General features: G+C 41.1%; 1 protein-coding gene across 3 annotated transcripts in view; it reads right to left on the reverse strand.

Moving 5' to 3' along the window:
* Nucleotides 1-1124: 1124 nt before the first annotated feature.
* Nucleotides 1125-20693, reverse strand: part of SORCS1 (sortilin related VPS10 domain containing receptor 1) — a 257781-nt gene continuing 238212 nt past the window's right edge. The window contains exons 22-28 of one of the 3 annotated variants that reach the window (XM_074545190.1): nucleotides 20041-20153; nucleotides 17555-17686; nucleotides 8301-8400; nucleotides 4950-5055; nucleotides 4616-4776; nucleotides 3061-3179; nucleotides 1125-1761 (exon numbers count right to left, since the gene is read on the reverse strand). In XM_074545190.1, the coding sequence (XP_074401291.1) occupies nucleotides 1705-1761; nucleotides 3061-3179; nucleotides 4616-4776; nucleotides 4950-5055; nucleotides 8301-8400; nucleotides 17555-17686; nucleotides 20041-20153 (788 nt within the window). In that variant the 3' untranslated portion in view covers nucleotides 1125-1704. The remainder of the gene's footprint in view (nucleotides 1762-3060; nucleotides 3180-4615; nucleotides 4777-4949; nucleotides 5056-8300; nucleotides 8401-17554; nucleotides 17687-20040; nucleotides 20154-20693) is intronic. The other 2 variants (XM_074545192.1, XM_074545191.1) reach the window with 2 other exon arrangements.

Consider the following 20693-nt stretch of genomic DNA (forward strand, 5'->3'; position numbering starts at 1 on the left):
ACTCTGTACTGTGATTATCCTTTAATTACTACAGGCCTAGTGTCCTTGGTATCATTTTTGTTTTGCCAGCAAGTGGGTTGATTTAGGTATGTGCCCAGTTTGTGACTGAGAAATTCAAAGCCACCACCACCAAATCCCTGCCCTGGGACTCTGGGCCACACTTACCATGCTGATTTCTCCTGGTCTTGACTCAGGTTGCCATGGGCAATGTCTACTGAACAAAACCCACCTATGTCAGCAATCAGAGTGTCTCCTACAGATGCCTCAGTGATTATGAGGCACTTTTCTCCACCTAACACAGTTAGGCAAGTTTACACTGGTTACAGTATTTCTGTCTTTACACTCCAAACCAAAATCCTGGTGCTAGGTTTAATTACCTGAGTTGGGTTGGAAATCAACAGTTGTACTAACCACAGGCTAGGCTTCACACAGCTATCCAGTGTCTTTGGAGGACTTGTTTGAGATGTGCTAATCCTACTTTCCTGCTGTCCCCTTGCACAGTCTGTGTGAACGTGTCCTACAGCCTCATTTCCACATGCAGGGTAAGATACAGGCTTAAAAGTTACTGATAAGAAATCAAGTCTTGTGTAAGAGTGGTCCTGTGGTACTGAGGCTCAAACTGCATGGCAACAGTCCCAAGCCAAATTCTCCCTTCTCTGCCCACAGTGGCAGGAGCTTGCAGATCTGCAACCAATGAGGGTGCCAAAGAGAGCCATTGGAAAACTCTGCACAGACCTTTCCCTGCCTCCTATTCTATGGAGAAGGTGCATTTCAAAAAACAGACAGGCCTTTGGGTGACTCTGAAAAGGCAGAGATCTTCTGGGGCTTCCCCAGACAAATTCAGCCATCAGCACTACACAGAGCTGAGGGTGTTGCTTTCTCTCAGCCAAAACTGAAGGTGTAAGGCTGGCACAAAGTACAGTGAGTTCTTGCTGGCAATAACCTCCTGCCTGTAATGCATGCTTGTTCTGTTCTGTTCAGGGTTAGGAGGGAACATTGCCCTCCCATGGCACTGCCCTGGTGTGAGCAGGCTAAGGAAGCTCTTCCAGAGGCAGCCTGGCCTCGCATTGGCATCACTCACACTCACACTCAGCCTCCTCGCAGAGCGGGGCACGGGCAGCAGCTGCAGCTAGAGGAACGAAGGGCAGAGTCCAAACCGAGAGATGAACCAGACTGACCAAGAATATTTTCAGTGCCTTAAAACTCCAGTGTGATTTTTGTGTGTCTGTGTGTCCTACGGAAGTCTGCTGGAGCAGTTACCCCTCCCGCAGCCCAAAGTGCTAAAGGAGCAGTTAAACCTAAAGCCAAGAACCCTAAACACTCCCTCCCACCTCCCACTGCCCCAGCCCTTCTCCCCACACATCCCAGCCCACCCCTCTCCCTAAAGAAAAGACCCCCCCCATGCATATTCTTGGCCTATATCGTTATGAATTTTCTACAAATTAGAGACAGATCAGAAAAACTAGAGTGAAAGGGTGAGGGGAAGGGCCGCAGGGGTGAATAGTGGTACCAATTCCTCTCCCCCCACCCCCCACTAAAATTGAACACCTGTACAATGCAGTTCCACTATGGTCTCAGTATAATGTCCACATGCACAGGCTTAAAGCTAAAAACCCTTTGTCATCTGAAGAATTAAAAAGTCCAAATGCAGTGAGATCTCCTCATTTTTTTAGATACAGATGTTGGTGTCCTCAATTCAACCATTTACATAGGTAGGGATTTCTTTTGTGCTCTGGGACTCAGCAGTTGTGGAAATACTTCCTGTGGCAAAGAACAAAATAAAAGTCAGTAAATAACATGCATATTTAGTCAAGGAAGGCGCTTGCAGGTATCACCTTGATTGCCTTTGGGATTCAGCTATTCCAGACTGACACATTCTTTCCAGAAATATTTTCTTGTCATTCAAACACTGAAGATGATGTCCTGTTCTTTTGCTAATGAAGATGATTCACCCACGGTAGAGGGAAAAGCAGGAGCACAGGGGTGGAGGGAAGGAGGGGTGGAGGTCCTCAGAGGAAATGTGTAACTCATTTGCAATGAAAAGGTGTTGGAGATTTCATAAATAACCTTAACCTTTGCATTTGCAAAAGAAGTGTCTAAACCACACTCATCCAGAAAATAGGAAAGTGAGGTTTTGTTGCCAGAGTTTGGAGAGAAAATTAAATGATGCAGGGACATTAATTCTGATTCCTCCAAGGCAGGATCCCTGAATGTTAGTCAAAGGTGATGGAAAAAAAATGGTTTCTGAACAAGCATACAAAAGAGAAACACCCAATTACAGTCTTGCTTTGTTTTCCCAAAAGAAAGAAAACTCATTAAAAAAGAAATTGCTGATTTCCAGAAACAGATGAGGTGGTTGTATAGGAGAGTACCTTTGCACTTTCTATTCTGTTCACATCTAGGTCCAGACCTCCTCATTTTGTCAATGAGCTCTGATTCAGTTTTCTCATTCATCTCACTGACAGGATGGAAAAACACTCTTTGGAAGTTTGTTGGACTGATTCCTTTTGATACATAATTGAGTCTGTGTATCTCACACATTTAACTGATCGTGCAGTCACAGGTGCAAACCAAGGAGTTGTAAAGGGCCAGTTTCTGGTGTAATGCAGTGTTCAGTAGCACAGCTGAAAAATATATAAAATTCTGTCTGTTATAGAAAGACAAAAATGCTATAGATGCACCAAATGAAAACCTCCCCCTAAAATTTACTTTTCATTTCTCTTATCCTGGAGCCTTCTAGGGTTTAAGTTTCCATCACCAGCAAGAGCCGTTTTGAAGGTACCTTGCACAAAGCTAGCAGTGACAGACCCTTGCCATTTCAGTCTGAAACTGCAGTTTGCACCTGTGAAAACATGAACCACCACCACTGTGTTCTTTTAGAAAGGGTAAGCTCAAAGCCCAAAGCTCACCCAATTCCAGAAAGAGAGTTCCTGACTGGAAACTGGGTGTTTCTCTCTTAGCATCTTACAGCAATTTTGCCTTGGAGGTTTCTAGGGGTGAAAAAACAACAAGAACAAGAAAACCAAACATAAAAAAAAATTGTTAAAGTTTAGGACCCACCGCTCTGGGTCTTGGCTTGAAATCTCTTGGTGATCCACAGGCTTTTTGGAAGTCCTCTGTCCAGACTACCTTGGTTGCATTTCCTTTCCTTGGGCTCTGGACTGTGGCCTGAGGTTGCTCTGTATGGGGAATACCACATGGGAAGGTTGGTCTCCTCACTCCATCCTGTGTTCTGCTAAGCAGGGCTGTCCAGGTTCTGCTGATGAATAGCTTAAAAGCTTTTAATAGCTAAAAACAATCTCCCTAATGAACAGGTTAGGAGAGATCAGCATTGACTGCAGTGGAGCTTCCAGCTTAGACATCAGTTTCATCAGAGCCTTTCTCCTTTTTCCTCCCAGGTTATTTCACAGGGTGCAATTTTAGCACATCACACTCTCCCTGTAATTGTCCTTTTCCTTGTTCCCTCTCTGCAGCAGCCATGACTGCAAGCCTGCTTTAGCAAACACTCCAGTAGATTTTAGGAACATCCTCAGGTGAGATCTAAGGTTTGTTTAGGCTGATGACACTGTGCAAATAAGGAATCTCAGCTGCACCTGTGCTTCACTCCTGCCTAAGCTGCAGAATCACAAAACAGTTGGGGTTGGAAGGGACCTCTGGAGAACATCTAGTCCAACCCCCCTGTTAAAACAATTTCACCCAGAGCAGGTTGCACAGGATCATGTCCAGGAGAGTTCTGAGTATCTCCAGAGAAGGACAGTTCACAACATCTTTGGGCAGCCTTTTCTCTTTAATTCCTCTAAAATAAATGCATGTCCTTATTTGCAGGGGTACCTCCAGTCTGGACCTGCAGAACTGTCACCTCATGAATGAAGCTGAGTATTGCCTAAGCAGTCCTGGCTTTAGCAGAACATCTCTCCAGACTGAAACTTCCCTGCTCTGTCCCAGTTCTTCTACTATGGCCAGGGTAACAGAAAACAGACTGATCCCCGAATGCCTGCCCTGCCCAAATCTATTCACTTTAGGTCCTAAAAAACCCTGCTTTTGGAAATAATCAAACACACAGGCCTGTGGGAGAAGTCAGCCTGAGGATAAACCCAGCTGTCCAATACTGAGATCCCAGGTTTTACTCAGTTTATTTGGGAATCAGCCAGACTAACATTGCTGCTGGCAACAGGGTCTGGCACAGCACAAAGATCCCAGCAGTCAAAACATCAGCAGATATTTAGCTTTTAGATATTACTTACCGAATCACCTGCTCACCTCCATGGTCCAGGTGAGCTTCATCAGTTCTTCTGGCTATGGGGCTTAGCCCCACAACTATATCAGCCCCAGCAAAATAAATTACATTGCCAGCAGGATTTTTTTGAGAAGGGGAGGGGATCTACGTAGAGCAACTAGGAGAGAGGAAAAGCCTGAAGTTGTTCCCCTCCCTTTCATCACATGGCAGTGAGGGAGAGGGAAGAGTTAGAAGGTTTCCTGTAGCAAAACTAATGTTGCAGCAGAAGAGAACGGGAGGAGGATTGTGCAGGAATATGGGAAGAGGGGAGGCTGAGAAAAAGGTTAGCCAATTATAAGTCGGAGTCTGACCAGCTGCAGGATGCTGCAAGTTATTTACCTATGGGGTGGGCTTCCAACTTCTCATCTACTAGTTGCTCAGGGCTCATCAGCTCCCTTTGAGGGACATTAGGTATGTTTTCCCTCTGACTGACTGGACTGACCATCTCTTGATCTTTTTCATTCTGCATCTGTGCATATATATTAAGGCCAGGAATCTTCCTAAAACATTAACAGAAACCATCATTGTGTGGTACTCTGGCAGATGATGTTGTATCAGCTTTTACAAACCCAAAACCAACTCTCTCAGAAAAAGAAAGCCCAGCAAACAAACCCCAAACACATCAGTGAAAGGCAGCAAGGGAGAGAAGGAAGTGGCTCAGGGAAGGTCATACCTTTTGAACTTGTAGATGATGAACACAGCTAGTCCCACAAAAACAACAGAGAGGAGCATCAGCATGGCTGAGCCACTGTGACTGGGAGTGAGGTCCACCAGGGGAGCTGCAAGAGAGGAGAAGGTTAGATCCACCTCAGCCTGAAGTGAAAGCTGCTCCCTCCAGAAATACAGTTCATTCTCCCCTCTTACTGCACTTGTAGCAGGTCTGCACATCTCCTGGGTTTCTCTCCCTTTTTAATCCACCTGGGAGGAAACCCAAGTTCAGATCACATGTGGTGCTCAACATACCCCTTGATGTGAAGTTCCACAGCTTTCCCTTTAGAGGACTTTCTTTCAGATTCAAGAAAAAAACCCAGAACACATCAAAACCAATCTTAATTAAAGAGCCTCTCTGTATTTCTCCTCAGAATTCTGCTTACCATCTTGCCACAACCCCTCCCAAAACAAGGACACCCAACCCATCCAGAAACATGGATTTCCCAGAAATACAAAGTGAATGGTATTAAACAGAGCTTCCATCACTCTCACACACATATACAGGAAGGCAGTGAGCCTCCAAGCAGTTTCACATGGAGGAGCAGAGGAGTCAGTTGTTCCTGCAGACACAGAGCTCCAGCTGTGCCCCAACAAGGAGCAAACACATCCACACACAGAACATGGCCAGGTAGTGCCCTCCTCTGCAAGGCAGTCAAACTCAACTTGAACTGCTGCCAAACACATCCTCCCCCTCTTGCACCTCTTCACATGCACTGAACAGACCCCTCCTAAACCACAGCCAGAAGACACAAGGAAACAGGCTCACACAAGCAAAGGCACACACATCACATGCACATGTATTTTCAGCTTCACACCCAGACTGATAAATCCAAAATTTACAAAGAGAAGTGAAAAATCTTCCTCTTCCTACATCTAGCAGAATCCAGAACGAAAGGATCCATTATTATGAATTCCTCACACATCTCCACTCTGTCCCCTCTCCATCTGTGTTTTGTGGGTCTCTGCAGCTCTGTGGGATGACAAAGTGGCTCTCCAGCCTATTCAGATTCAGCATCACTCAATGTTCCTCTCTAATGCTGCACTGAGAGCCTAGTAATAAACAGCTATTTAACTGCTTTGTGAGGAATATTGGCATGTTTTCCTCTGCCTTAGAGTTGAAGTTGTTGTCTTTTGGGTTGGGGACATTGGTTTGTTTTCTTATCTCATGAGAAGAAGGAATGAACATGATGAATGAATCACAATCTGTTGTCTATAATTGCCATAAATTAATCCTTCCTCCAGTGTGGTCTGAACAAAGAAGAAAGAAGTCTGGAATGTGCTGAGGCCAATACTTGTCATTCTTCTGTGCTCCAGGGAATGCACTCACTCACACACAAGACACACACACAGACAGAGACTCATTTCTACAGGCTCTGCTTGAATGTCCACTCCAAGCTACTTTAGATACCTGCACTTTTGCTCCCTGCAGGTCCTCTGCTGCAGAAAATGCTGCTGTGCATCGGCAGGCACACACAGAGGGGAACATAAATGTGCACCTAGGCATGCATCATAAATGTAGGTGTACACAGATATCTGTGTGTACCCTTCCAAAAACACATTGAGCTTTGTGGTTCAGCCCATAGCTACCAGAGTCCAACACAAAATCAGTGAAAAGGCTGGGAAAGAAGGGATAACATAGCCCAGAGCAGCACCTTTGGGCACATGCATCCCCTAGGACTGAGTTTTCCAAGGGCTGCTTCTTGTGCTGTTCCAGGTTTCCCTGGTTCATTTTATTTAATTTTTTATAAAAGCTTGGATTTACAAAGGCCAGTTCTTCTTATTTTCTAACAACCAAAACAATAGCTTTCAGCAGAGAAGTAGTCTCTCATGGCTCTGTGTCAAATTTTGAACTATTCACAAGTTTTGGTGTCATGAAATTGGGCCTTTTGCTTAGATGGAGAACATGACCTCTGCAGCTTGTTAAGGAGACATAATCCCTCAAAGACCTCATAGTGGATGTTCTCTGGGTTTTTAATACATAGTTTGGCCATCCAAGCTCATTTTGCATTCTTACTGAATCCTGTTTCTGCAAGAGACAAAATCCTACAGGGTTCCTATAGGACATTGTGAGTCCAGTTACAGCAATCACTCACCAGTGGCTTTGAGAGAGTACAACAAAGCTTGCCTTACAGAAGAAAATAGTGTTTGCATCTGTTATGGACAAAAAGTACTCCTTCCTAGTGTCTGTGTGTAAATACAAATAAAAACATGCATTTTTTGTAAAAATAATGAACAATTGAATGTACCTCCATTTTTGAAGCTGACATTATATGCTTTTGGTTCTAACTTGTCTAAAAATAAGCATCTGGCCATCTGCTCCACAGCTATTGGAAAGCAGAAACATACACCAGTATTCTCAGGACAGATATTAGAAAGCTCTGCTTAGGAAAAATGAAATATTGGAAACCCCAGGCCTTTCTTTTGGGAGAATTTAAATGCAGTCACATTACAACCTTTCTTAATAGTCTCTCTTTTCTTACTGCTTACAAGGCAGCACGTGGACTGACAGCTGGTTGGGAAAATCCATTTATACCACAAAAATGTTTTGGAGAGCAGTTTGCTGGTACAAATGAACTGAGGGTTTAAGTTTGCAAGTTATCCAAAGAAGCTGCTACCAACTGATCAGAACTATCAGCAGTACCTGAGGAAAATGAACTCCTATGAGTGTGGATTGGGGTGTCCATCTCTTATTAAGTAGGACCTGTGCTGTGAAATGAGGTTTTAGCATGCAGAATAGACAGTGACATATGTAATTAAATATCAGGACTTTGGAGATGACTTATTTTGAAATAGGATTAGTTAAGGCCCAAACTACCTGATTTTATTTTTGTGCATATCTATATTCATTCTAGTCATTCATACTGCTGAACAACTTTTGAGCAGCGTTTAGTTGCTTTTAGTTTACTGACTGTAGAATATCTGAACATATTCAAGGCTAGCAGGTAACCTTTGCACTGTGGGACCCAGGCTGAAAATGCCATGGTGCTGCTTAGCTATTGAATATTTCAGAGATACCAAGAAATACACACTTCTGCTGATACTTATACCATGTTTCCAAAAAACCAGTAAATTCTTGCACCTAGGAAAACAAAAGGATTAGCTGTAAATGCAGAAGCCACTATATCTTTTTAGCATGATATAGAAAGGTGAGGTAGAGAAGACATTTTAATGTCTGCTCATATACTGTGTTGTTATAGTGATATAAAAATAAGGAATGTTTAAAATACAGCTGATAGCACACTACTACCATTGATATATTGCTTGCTGTGCTATAGAGGAACACAGAAGGCACACACAGAGAGAGGATACTCACCTGCTGTTAAATGGGCAGCATGGACAAGGATTCGAACTCCCGGCTTCAGCTCAAAATGGACCAGGTTTTGGTTCAGTTTCTGGATCAGTGTTTCTGAAATCTGGGAAGGAAAAAAGACAACAAACAAACAGGCATTTGTTAATTTGTTTCTGCTGGCAAAGCACAGATTTTGCAGACTTTCCGAGCACAAGGAAGGATTTTGGACAGAGTGGTTTGTGTATGGTCAGCACTGGCTGAGCAGCAAGGTGTCCAGTCACATCTCTGTGAGAGCAGCCCAGCAGCAAAAGGGAATTGGGCCCCAAAGGAACATTCTACCCTCATGTGAAAGTGGCCACAGGACCAGCATCACATCAGTGAACTCATTCACTGTTTCAAGGGAAAAGGAACTTTTCAGTTGTTAATGAACTATTGCTCCTAATAAATAACTGCTTGCTTGTTGAGTGGCCAGTTCCATGCTCTTAGAGGATGTTCATAACATGTGATATACCTGAATAAAAATGAATGGTTTAGATCCTTGCCACAGCTGGCAGTTAATTTTCAAGTTCTAAAAGCAAATTTCATTTCATTCAGCTCTGAGATTTAAGACAGCTGCTCCCTAATCCTAAAATATGTACCAGAACCAGCTTGAATCTGCAAGTGTTTACTGACTACAGAATGTGGCTTAAACAAAATGCATGTTCCATCTCTTCTTCTGGGTTGCATTCATAACCCACTCTCTTTCACAGGGGAGATATTCCACAGAGCTTTCAGATCACCAGATTATCTTTCCATAACTGGTGACATCAACAGAGCCCTAGCAGAAATGAAGCAGATTATTCCTCCTTTAAGGACACAACAGAAAAGATGAGCATTTGCTGAAATAAGACCCCATGAAATCTGTATTTGTACAGTAAAGGAGCCAAACTGTGGTCCAATCTGTAGGCAAACATGCCTTTTTTTAAATCAGTTTGTCCCAATATGCACAGATCAACTTTTTCCACACCACGCTTCATTACATCAAGAAGTCTCAGGCATGTTGCCATTAAAAACATAAAATCCAGATAGATTAATCAAGGAATGGAAGCTTACAGACATGGTGTTGACAGTTTGTTGTGCGTCTTTTGTATGTTCATTTGTCTGACATTTCATGTATTTCACATTTTCTTACAGCAGAGATCAATTTTCCAATTGAACAGTTACAGTTCTCCAGGTTGGCTTATTGAGGGAGAGGTGGTTGGAAAACTGGAAACACAACATCCCCCATAACCCATAATAAGCAGTTGATGAGAATGTGTTTTTATAACCATACCAGGATCAAGTGGAATCATATTCTAGTGCTCATCACTTAATTCAATTTGTTTTAAATAAATCCTTATTCCTTCTTGAAGATTAATGAAAAATTGTCAGAAAAAAGAACATTCCAATAATTTTTACACCATCTTTTTCATGTTCTTCATTTTTGCCTGGTTGAGCTATTTCAGTAAATTCTACCCAGATATGATTAGATGTTCCTTGGCTATCATTCATCACAGTATGAGATTTATATGCTTCTTTTATTTTTTTAACATTCTTAATGGTTCTTTCAATACTCTTGGCTCATACACTTCATTTCTGGCTGCTGATCACTTGAATATGTGCCTTTGGTCCAATATCAATTTGGCAATAACTCTTACAGGCATTTATTTATATTTTTAAATATATCTCTTTAAAGTTACAATTTATTTCATGGGTGCCAGAATGAGCAATAAATATATTTCTTCCAATAGCAAGAAAAAAATACCACCTGCATTCAAAGAGCCATCTGTTGAGCTCAGAGCAGCAGGGATGGTGACACAAAGATGTGCAGTACATGAAGAATGCCTGGGAAGCAAATTATAGCCCTCTTTAAGGATTTGAGCATATTAATAACCAAGATTGGCAACTATAGAAAGTTTTTCATCTCTAAAACTAGAGCAACAGATGCAGATTGATATGGTGTAAGCCAGGTACCTTAATGGTTCATGGAACTAATGGGGAAAGTATCATCCTGGCTGTATCCAGTTCTACATAAAACCTAACAGGAATTTTCCTTTCTGCTCTGAGATCCTGATGCTGCCGGGGCAGCTGAGCCTCTGGGAGGAAAAAAAAAAGGCAAATACAAGTCAGTAATCTAAAGAAAGGAGACAACCACATTGTGTGTCATTCCTCTTCAACACATTGTGATACCTGCACAAAATGGCAGGGAAAGAGCAGAGGTAAAAACCATACATGATGCCTTATATACAGCAGAGGCTTACTGTGAAATGTAACTGAGTCTGCAGCTAGCAAATGTGTGTGGCACTGGAGAATGGCTTCCTCAAGGATCTGTGCAAAAAATGGAAGAATGGGAGAATCTGGAGATAGTCAGCATGAGAAAGTACAAGAGATTTGGTTGGGCACTGGTGACTGTAGGGACTGTGAGATCTCCCCTGGCCTCCCGGCGGGCTCCGGGGCACTGAGTGAAGAGGCAAAACTGCAGCTGAGAGGTGCTGTGGCTGATGTGTGAGAGAAAACTCAACAGGTATTCCTCTGTGGAGGGCCAAGGGAAAGGAAAAACAGGAAGGGTAAAGCAGCAAGGAAAAGGAAGAAAGACAGAAAGAAAGAGTCACAGCTGAAATTTATTATTACTGTATTGCTTTCTTACTTGATTATGAATGAGGACTTCATTGTATAACATCCTGTACAAATTCATCTCAGACTAAAATAATTTTTGCCTGAGACCATCAGTGTCTCAGCAGAGGCTTGAAACAGCAGTAACTGTTCCAGGACTACACACAAAGTGTCAAAACTGGCAGCAACACTGTTCATTCTGTGCAGAGTATAAAGCATATTTCCTCGGCACGATTAATTACATGTTCTCCCAGTGGCTTTTTGTGTACAGCTTTTTTTTTTTTTTTTTTCTTTGCCTTGGTCTTTATGGAATCTGAACAAGTGAAAAAAGTGAGTAGCAGCCTAAGATCTTCAAAAGTTCCAGGAATTCTAGTGAGAATCAGACATCAGTCTTCCTCAGGCAACTCTGGAGATTCCTGACACACACGTCTGAGGGAAGAACAGATGCTTTCAGATGTGTTTTTAAAATGTTTGCTTGTTTGGTACAATATTTTCATTTTTCTTTATGTAGAAAACAAGATTCTCTTCAAAACAGACATACAGAGTGAAAATGCATTTCTGTACTCCTAAAAATGATGTGAAATAGAAACCATACATAATGGCCTAAAAAAAGGCAGTATTTGAGGTCAGTGAGCAGCTTGCATAAACCTCAAGGGCCAAAGTTTACACTGGAATTGGACACTGCCCTTCAAAGCTGGACCTGGCAATGTTTGTGGTCCTCACATGGTCCCAAGGGTGCACTGAGAGGTCAGTCAGGACATTTGCTTTGAGATTCCAGAACAGACTCTGCCTTGAAGCCTATTTCTAGCTCAGTTATCAGACTTTAATCTAGGAATGGTTCTGACTTGCTTGCAGTATTAATACAGTGTCTCTGAATTAAATTTCCACACAAAGACTGATCTCAGTTGTAGAGGTAATAAAAAGGTTTCAATGGTGAACATTTTGGGGTTTGTGCTTCCCTTTATTTCTGCACTCAAAGAGATACCATGGATGCATTTTGGTTTAAAAAGCAGAAAAGGAAAGATCAAAGTACTGTGACCTGTTTCAAAAATAGCAATGCAACTCCAGTTGAACAGCCAGACCTTCATCAGGGGAACAGGTTGGCCTCAGGCCTCCCCCTCTTCATCTCTCCCTCCCGGAGATGCAACTAACTTAGCTGAAGACAAAACTTCTTAGAATAGCAACCACTTAATTTATAGTCTTCAAGAGTCTCTCTTGTGAAAATAATTAGCTTTCAAAATTAGTTTTGGTCCTTAACTGAGCCTCATTGACTTTATCTGCTTCATTTGCAGAATTAAGCATGATGTGCAAAAATAATTCAGTAATAGGAACTATTCTTCATGTATCATTTTTCATCAAAGGACACATAATGAATAATAATAACAGACAATTTGTGAATGAAAAAAAAAAAAGAGATTCCAATTTAAAAATGGAACAAAACAAAAATTAATTTGGCTGTTCTTAGCATTTTGTCAGATTTAGGACTCTAAAAGAACTATGTGAACCAAGAAGCAGAATTATCACTGAGAAGGGCATTTTCCCATACCTTTATTGACTTTTGAAACCCCTGGTGTAAATTATTTTAGACTAATTGAATGTGATTCAACTGTGCCAGTATGCACTGGCTAAGAATCTTGATAATTTTATAGATACTGTGTAAAGATCTCAACTAATGAGTGCTACACTTCTATTCAATTCATTGAGCAAATCAATAAACAACTAAGGAAAGAATTAGGCACATTGATTTAGTAGGAAGAAACTTGAACCAACATTGGGAAAGTGAAGTGGGAGTCAGGGCCAATGTGGATTACTTTAAACTGTGCCACTTGCCCTGGATAACCTTGGACACTTCACATGGGGCCTCTAAAGCTTGTTTGCCTTAGCACTGAAAAGAGCACAGGCACTGACTTCCTGGCTCCAGCAGGAATTTCTGCAGATCTTTAATGGAAGATGCTAAATTCAAGCTGCTGGGAGTATCCAGGGACACTGTGAGAGCATGAGGCAGAGGATATTCCTGTGGTTACTCTGGGACAAGAACGGAACAGCAGATATGAACCCAGAGACCTGGACATAAAAGCCAGGATCCACTTTTGATGAACAAAGGCAACTAGAAACAGCCTTGAAAATCAAGGGCTGCTCTGTACACTGAGCAAAAGATGAGGGAGAGAGGGCTGGTAGTCACGTGGCAGGAGTTAACTCAAAGGTATTAAGACAAGAGATTTACACAGCCTCTCCTACAGCACACAAAAAAGCTGGCTGAAGAAAAAAAGCCCCTGGTACAAGGTCTTTTGGTTCACATTATTCCATCCTCTCCTCATCTGCCTTTACTTCTTAATACTGGTCCAATCTCCCCTAAGTACCAGTGGAAGACTTGATCTTCAATTAAAGGCACAGATGTTGAAAAAAATCTCTTCTATTAGATGATTTACCACATATATAAATATCTACATGGAATTTAATTTTCAGGACTGATTGGCACAATTTTCTGTAAGATTTGAAGGTGCTCACTGTCATGATCTTGTTGCTAAAAGTATTTTGGTGATTGGCACACCTGAAATACATTAGAGGAAAGAAAAGCACTGAAAGCAAGTACACTGAAACACTAAAGCTTAGGAGGGTGGGAAAAGAAAACCCCAAACTCTAAAATAAGATAGAAGCTCCATCAGCTGCAAAGAAGCAGATGCAAAACTAAATCTGCTTTAAGGAAAGAATCCCAAGAGGTATATCCTTACAGCCTTCCTGAATGCCACTCTCAATGTTTAAAATTCACAAGAGGTATTTAATCTCTGCAGTTCATCACTGTCCATTTGATAATCAGTCATCCATGTCACTTCCCATCTCTTTGGCTGGCTACAGATACTGGCCACAGCTGCAACATATTGAGTACAGTTGGCTACCAACCAGCTGATGTTACCATTTGCCAAAGTCTCCATCGTGCTATATTGCTGAGAGCTCTTCTCAGAGAAAAGATTAATGGTTTCAAATGTCATTAACTATTTGCTCCTAGCCCTGTTTTGCATCCTTTTACAGTAATTTTGAATAGGTCAGTGAAAAGCATCCAAATGGAGAAGTAAAGAGAAATTCAGGATAACACTGAAACTTTTTCTTGATATGAAAACATCACTTCAGAATTATCATGCACCTTCTGCTTACATTTCATTTTACTAAAATAAAATGCAGTTTTTATGTTTGAGAAAAAGCCCCCACTAGGAAACAACATGGAAAGAAGATAATTTGTGAAATGCATAAATAAAAGGTAACTCCTCAGAATCCTTCTAGTGAGTAAAACCATACACTGAAATAAAGAGTAATCACAACTGCCCTCCACTGAAGTTGATTACAATATTTTCCTACTGAAAATTCATTTTGAACTGTATTTGTGCTAAAAATAATTCATTGAAATGTTACTATTAGAGATTTGCCCTTCACTGAAGAAATTTGTGTTTATTTCAGATTTAGCAGATCTGAATTTTGTAATCATCAAATTCACCAAGCCCATCCATGACGATGGTGTGACACCTGCATTCCAGCCCAAGTGGCAATTCTGGGTGGCTGTTTTTGCAAGATTTGGGATATTTCAGTGTTGTTGCAGTGATAGCATGCAAATCAAAGAACAGTGTTTGACAACTGCCAATTATTTCTACATTTTTAAGCAGGGTGGTAGTCTGCCCTCATCTACTGTTAAGTGAAGCAGAGCAATCAAATTACTCAATTAAAAGAAAAAGAAGGGGGAAAAAAAAGGACACAACATTCCTGTCATAAATACAAGATTTTGCAAATGTGTTTTGGGATTCTGCAGGATGAAAAGGCTTTTTGATTTTTAGGAAACTGTGAAGAATGACTTTGCACAGAAAGCAGAGTGGATCAAGCACTTTTTTTGTATTTATGTATTAGGTGGAGTTGTCCTATGGTGCACATTGAGAAACTTCCCCAGACTCACATGCAGCAGATTTTTTTGGCTGTCAACAGCAGTCAAACTTTTTAAAGGTACTTTAGTCTCCAATGGAAAATATTAGGAATGCAGAGTTCACATTTCTAAAAGCAAACAGATATGACAATAATTGTGGATACATAAAAAAATAATATGGGACAATTGTATGAAAGTGGTGCATCAAGTGAGGAAGAAAATTATATTTACCATCTAACCATAGTCTCAAAGACAGATGAGACATAAATGCACTGCCCTCATGGAAAACTGCATGGAAATGCACGTTTGTCAAGTGAGACACTACTGCAGTCCCACTACTACTGGCCTACTGTGTTCAGACTCATAAAACGTGAGTGGCACAAAGGAGTGTTATTGACTTTGATAAATGGGAAACCAAGACCTAGACTGTTATGGCATAGTGGACATCTAAGTGCCTCTGAAATCAATGCGAATTATGTACCTAGAGATGAGTGGCTGGACAGAGGGACCTAAAAGTATGTTTACAAAGCCAAATAAGTATGTATTAGATAAAAACAGAACAGCTTAATCCACCTCAAGGGGAAACAGCAAAATGTAAGCCTCCCATGGTTATTAAATATGAATGAGAATTACTGGTCAATGTGAAAGTCCATGAAACCACATACACCCCTCATGGTTACCCATGGCAGAGCAGTCATCTAGCTCAGGTGATGAAGAAAGGAACCTCTGTAATGAAGTGCTTATTTAAGGAACCTTTTTCCATTGCAGTACTTGTGTAAACTATTCCCATTTTATTCCCTGCACACTTGGAAGTTTCTCTTCTAAATTAGAAAACATAATTCAGAACTGTGACTCCTTTGGGTCTGCACCTGCAAACTGGCAAGCGTGCCTTTGAATAGCTTATTCCTTGCCCATGACTACAAAACAGACTTCTGTTCCTATCAGAAAAGAGCAAATGCATTAGAAGTACCTCAGAAGCAACTTAGGCTTCTTAAGCTGTAGCCATCAAAAACATCTGCTCCCAATACTCATCCCAGCAACTTCAAGCACAGGGAGAGGCTGTGGAATGAGCTCTGAGACACTTTGGGCAGGACATAGAGAAGGATCACAGGCAAAACAGATAACAAAACAGGAGCAGTATCAGAATATGCTTCAGAGCAGAGGGCAGAGACTCCCTTTGTGGCCCTTGGGCATTTCTCACAGAAAACCCCACCTTTTTCTACTAGAGTTACTAGGGAGAGGAATGCAGCACCCACAGTCCAGAAAGAAAAACATTCTGACCATCCTGGGTTTTTTCAGAGAAAAGAGCTGGCTGCAAATGGCAAACAGCATCTCTCTTCCCCAAAGATTACCATTTGGACCCTGCAGGATGCCAGAGATCTTGATGGAGTTACACTGAAACTGACATTTCTTCCTGTCCATAAAAAGGGCCATGAGAGCACTGCCAGGACTTCCTTTCTCCACAGTCACAAAGACTCTGTTTTTACAAGAGAGAAGAAGAGAGGCATAAAAAGAGGGAGAAAGAGAAGCTGCTGAATGCCTGAAGGGAGCTGGGTCAGATGTAAATTTGAAAGTTTATGGACTGGCCTCCTTGCCAAGTTATGAAGGAAGTGAGGAGAAGGGGAAATGAAGGAGAAAAGGAAGGAAAGATTTTGCAGAGCAGTAAATCTCCATTATTTTATGTTTATTACATGGGTGGTGAAAATTTAAGAATGTCATTTGTCAAAAGAAGGGATGACAGCTAGAAATGCTGAGTGAGGGAAAGCTTCAGAATAGGAGGGACCTGGAGGTGTGAGGCTCACAGCTAAGTTAACATGGCTTGAGCCATGGACATGGAGTATGGAAGGCAGAGCTACAGTGGAGCTTCCCTCAGGGCCAAAGTTATCTTTGCCCCTGGAATCTGAACTAATAAGCTGAGAGACAGCAAAGGAGCTATGGAACAAGAGAACACAATTCAGTGGTGCACATGGCAGTGTTAGGTTATCAATTGAACTCGATGGCATTAGAGATGTTTTCCAACCTTAACAACTCTATAATTCTATGTCATTTCAGGATTTTTGCCCAGTACCGTGTTTTATCTTTTAATTACAATCCTGCTAGGCCCATCTGGTTGGCAGGACCTTCTGGGTCTGCAGAGAGACAGAGTCCTTCAGTCATCATAACCTATTTCAGCTGTTCACAGAGAAAACAATCCACAGTGGCTCAGCCACACTTCCAGCACCATGAAGAAGGCAGGCAGATTGTCCAATCCCATCCCAGTGCCTTAAACTAATGAACTGCCCAGGTTTACCACCCAGCTCTGTCCTCCAGTGCTTTCTGAACTCTTGACAGTGTCATAAACTTTGCTCCACAGTTCCTGCTGGCAGAAGTCATCCCCTAAATCCTTCCTTCTTTCTTCCTGCTTCCATGTAGCAAACAGGACTTCTAAGGGAGCATAAATGGGAATCTAAACTCCTAAAGACAGCTCCAAAGCCTGTTTCCAATGCTGGAGGAAAAAAAAAAAAAACCAAACAAAAAACCCATCCAAAACAACCAACCAACCCCCCACAAAAAACAGAAACATAAAAAAAATCCTAAAGAGAATGTAACATGCACCCCAATGAATCAGCTGCATTCCTACTGTAATTGTCAGTTTTGACCATACACAAATCCCATATTGATACAGAGATATATATCTCATATACATACACAAACACAGAAGTGCATAAACACACACTTTTCCAAGTAATGGACACAATACCTGCTCTAGGTTTGCTGCTGTTCTTTTTTTTTCTCCTGTGGCATCTTGATATGGTAAAATGAAGAGTTCAGCAGACGTGGGCAGGCCAGGGAGCACTGCAACCAGAATGTGCTTGCTGGAAATACCTGTAGCCTGATACAGAGAAATAATGGAGACAGCAGCAGTGTGGATGGCACTGAATGCTGAGAGCCTCTTCATTAAAGCATCACAGTACTTTCACCATGTATGGTGTATCTTGTACATCTTGTTGGCTGAAATTTTTAAGTTAGGACTTTAATATCCCTAATTTTGACACATTAGACAAAATTCAGAAAAAAGTACCCTAAAGGTACTACTACTAGGGTCATCTCCAATCTCATGTTTCAGCTGATGCTACACAATCAGATTGCTGAGTTATTATCCAGAAAAGGATCTACTTTGGCCCTTGGGAAGTTTTGTTAGCCAAAGAAAGGAGAAACATAATTTGGTGAATCTTCCTCCATTGCCTTTCTGTTGTGAATTATCCACCAAAGGCACTTAAATCTCAAGGTTTTGATTTAACCTGAAGTTTTCAAGTGCTGAATTTAGTCAGTCACTTTTAAAGTGGTGGAAAAAAGGTGCCTTCAGATACAAGGACAGATCACAGAGGCACCACAGAGATTCCCTTGCAGTAAGGACTTGGAAGCCTCTCAGACATTAACTGGACCTAAATCTCAGGAATTCTTCTCCATGGTACTCCAGGAGCAAAGACATGGAGGAGTTGCTCATTGGTGGAAATGGTGGATGCAGGACAAAGGATCAGCAAAACTGATCATAAATCACCATTTTCTGAGCCTGTCCTGTGGATAACCCGAGTGTGACTGCTGACAGTGTGGGGAAAACCCTGTGGAGTCCCCTCCACCACACACCAAGGAAAAGCATCTGTCTTTGCTCCCTTTTTTTTATTTTGCTTTGTTTTGTAAAGTGGATTCAGGAAAAACCCTTATAAATATAGAAAGGTTTCTTACATTCTTTACAAGTATTCTGTGAAGCCAGGGCTTACATTATTTGTGCTTGCCTAACAGGTTGCTTTAAGGTGTCAAGAAAGACATAGTATTGCCTTTATTTTCAGAGGCTGGGAACAATTTTTTTTTTTTTCAGAAGTGGGAGACAGTAATCAGAAAATCAATGACGCAAGCAAATAATTACGATCAAAACAAGAAATAGGATATTTTATGATAATATGAAATTATCCCTACTCAGAGTGAAGATCAGATTTTAGTACAGAACTATAATTTTGTAGGCAGAATTTTATCCTGGTCGGATAGTATTCTGTAATAAGAATATAATACTTTAATAGAAGTTCATAAAAATTCTATAGCACAGCAATAATTTCCTATTGAATTATTTAGTTATTTGACTCATTTTTATACCTTTTACTTAATTGCTGTAGAAATCTACTGGGTTTATCTTTAATTTTTACAGGAACTTCTCACAAAGGCTGGTTTAAGATGAATCATTTAGCTATATAAAGATGGATAATTAGCTATCAATTTTTATTTTTTCAATCAAATAACAAAAAGACTCTGTGTTTTCACTGCTCTGCTTTTGGAATGCAGCCTTGGTACTGTGGTTTTACAATTCTTCTTTTTTTATGATTTGGTTTTACTTTATTGAGATGTTTTATATTCTGAAAATTCATCCTGAAGACAAATGAATCCTTGAATACTTGATACAGACATAAATATGTCAGAAGATAAAGCTCCAGAAAAATGCTCTTTTTTTCCCTTTCCTCATGTCTTTTAACAAAATTTCAGAAAAAAATCTCAGAAACAATCCAGACAGTTTTGTGCACCTGATTAGTACAGTTTTTGTAGAGTTTTTGCACAGATGATGCCAAAAATAACACTTAAGCTTGCTACTGACATCAACAAGCCTTTTGTCCTTTCAAAATCTGAGAATTTTTATTAAAAAAAAAAAAAACAGAAACACTATTTCAAACAATTCCTTGCACTATTTTTCTACTGAGCTGAGAAACCCCAGCTATCTCTTCTAACTCTTCTTACATCCTCAATTTCAAATGCAAATCTTCAGCTAGACTGGAATATTTTTGTGACATTGTGTTCCATGGTTAAAGAAGGAACTTCAGAGAAAACCAGCATCCAATCCTGCCCTGTGAGACTCATGCTTTATGAAGGACTTAAAGTACTTGCTGTGGTGTTCTTCTGTGTAGCAAAAATTGTTTAATTCTCGGTTTCACAAGTTTTCTACAGAATATTTGCAATTCCATTAGAACAGTGTTGCTTTACACTGAAAGCTGACTCCGGGCACCAGATTGTCACAGGATGGAATTATTTCATCTGTCTAGAATTTAGGATGTTGGCCTCAAATACTGTCAATTCTCCATTTCTGGGTGATGGAAACAAAGAGACATCTTAAGATAACAGCTAATCCAGACCTAATGAAGGGACAAATCAGGAACCATAGCCTGTTTTACCCTTGTAAAACAGGCTATGCACAGAGCTTACCTCCACCAGAGCTCTCTTGACTACTCTGCTGATGTCCCTTCTCCACTCTGGGATATCTGGGTTGTAGTCATCAAGGTTTGGAGAGAATGACAACCTCAGGGACTGAAATTTCTCTGCAGATACAATGGCAGAGTGGTGAGTACAGTCTGAAATGCCTTAGTGCCAAATGAAGGAGCAGAACCTTGTAAAACCTGGTGCAACTCATGTTTTGCTTAATCAATTTGCAGATGGTGCACAGACTGTGAGGAAATCCAGCAGTTCACCTGAGAGACTCAGTGAGAGATGTGGAGAATCTGGGAGATTCATCACTTGAGTGCCTTGGAAGGGGAAAAGTGATCAGTCCTCACTTGAGTGGATGAATAGCACTGCAAAGGGAGCTGTGCTGGGAATGTAAATTAAATGTTACCTTCAATTTGACTTCTGGAGCAGGCACACCCTGTGTAGGAAGCTGTGACTGGACTCTCACAAATGTGCCCAAACCTTAGAGATCCCAATTTGAAGGGAACAGGGATAAATATGGGGAGAGGACAAGCCTTGGAAAATGTACCTTATCTCTGTTGCTGTTAACAGAGCTGCTCATATTAATCACTATCAGCTAAAACTGGGATCCCCAGTGGGTTTTAGGCTCCATCTACACTCTATGGTATTTGTGT

Source organism: Zonotrichia albicollis, chromosome 7, assembly GCF_047830755.1.
Source record: "Zonotrichia albicollis isolate bZonAlb1 chromosome 7, bZonAlb1.hap1, whole genome shotgun sequence".
Lineage (NCBI taxonomy): Eukaryota > Metazoa > Chordata > Aves > Passeriformes > Passerellidae > Zonotrichia > Zonotrichia albicollis.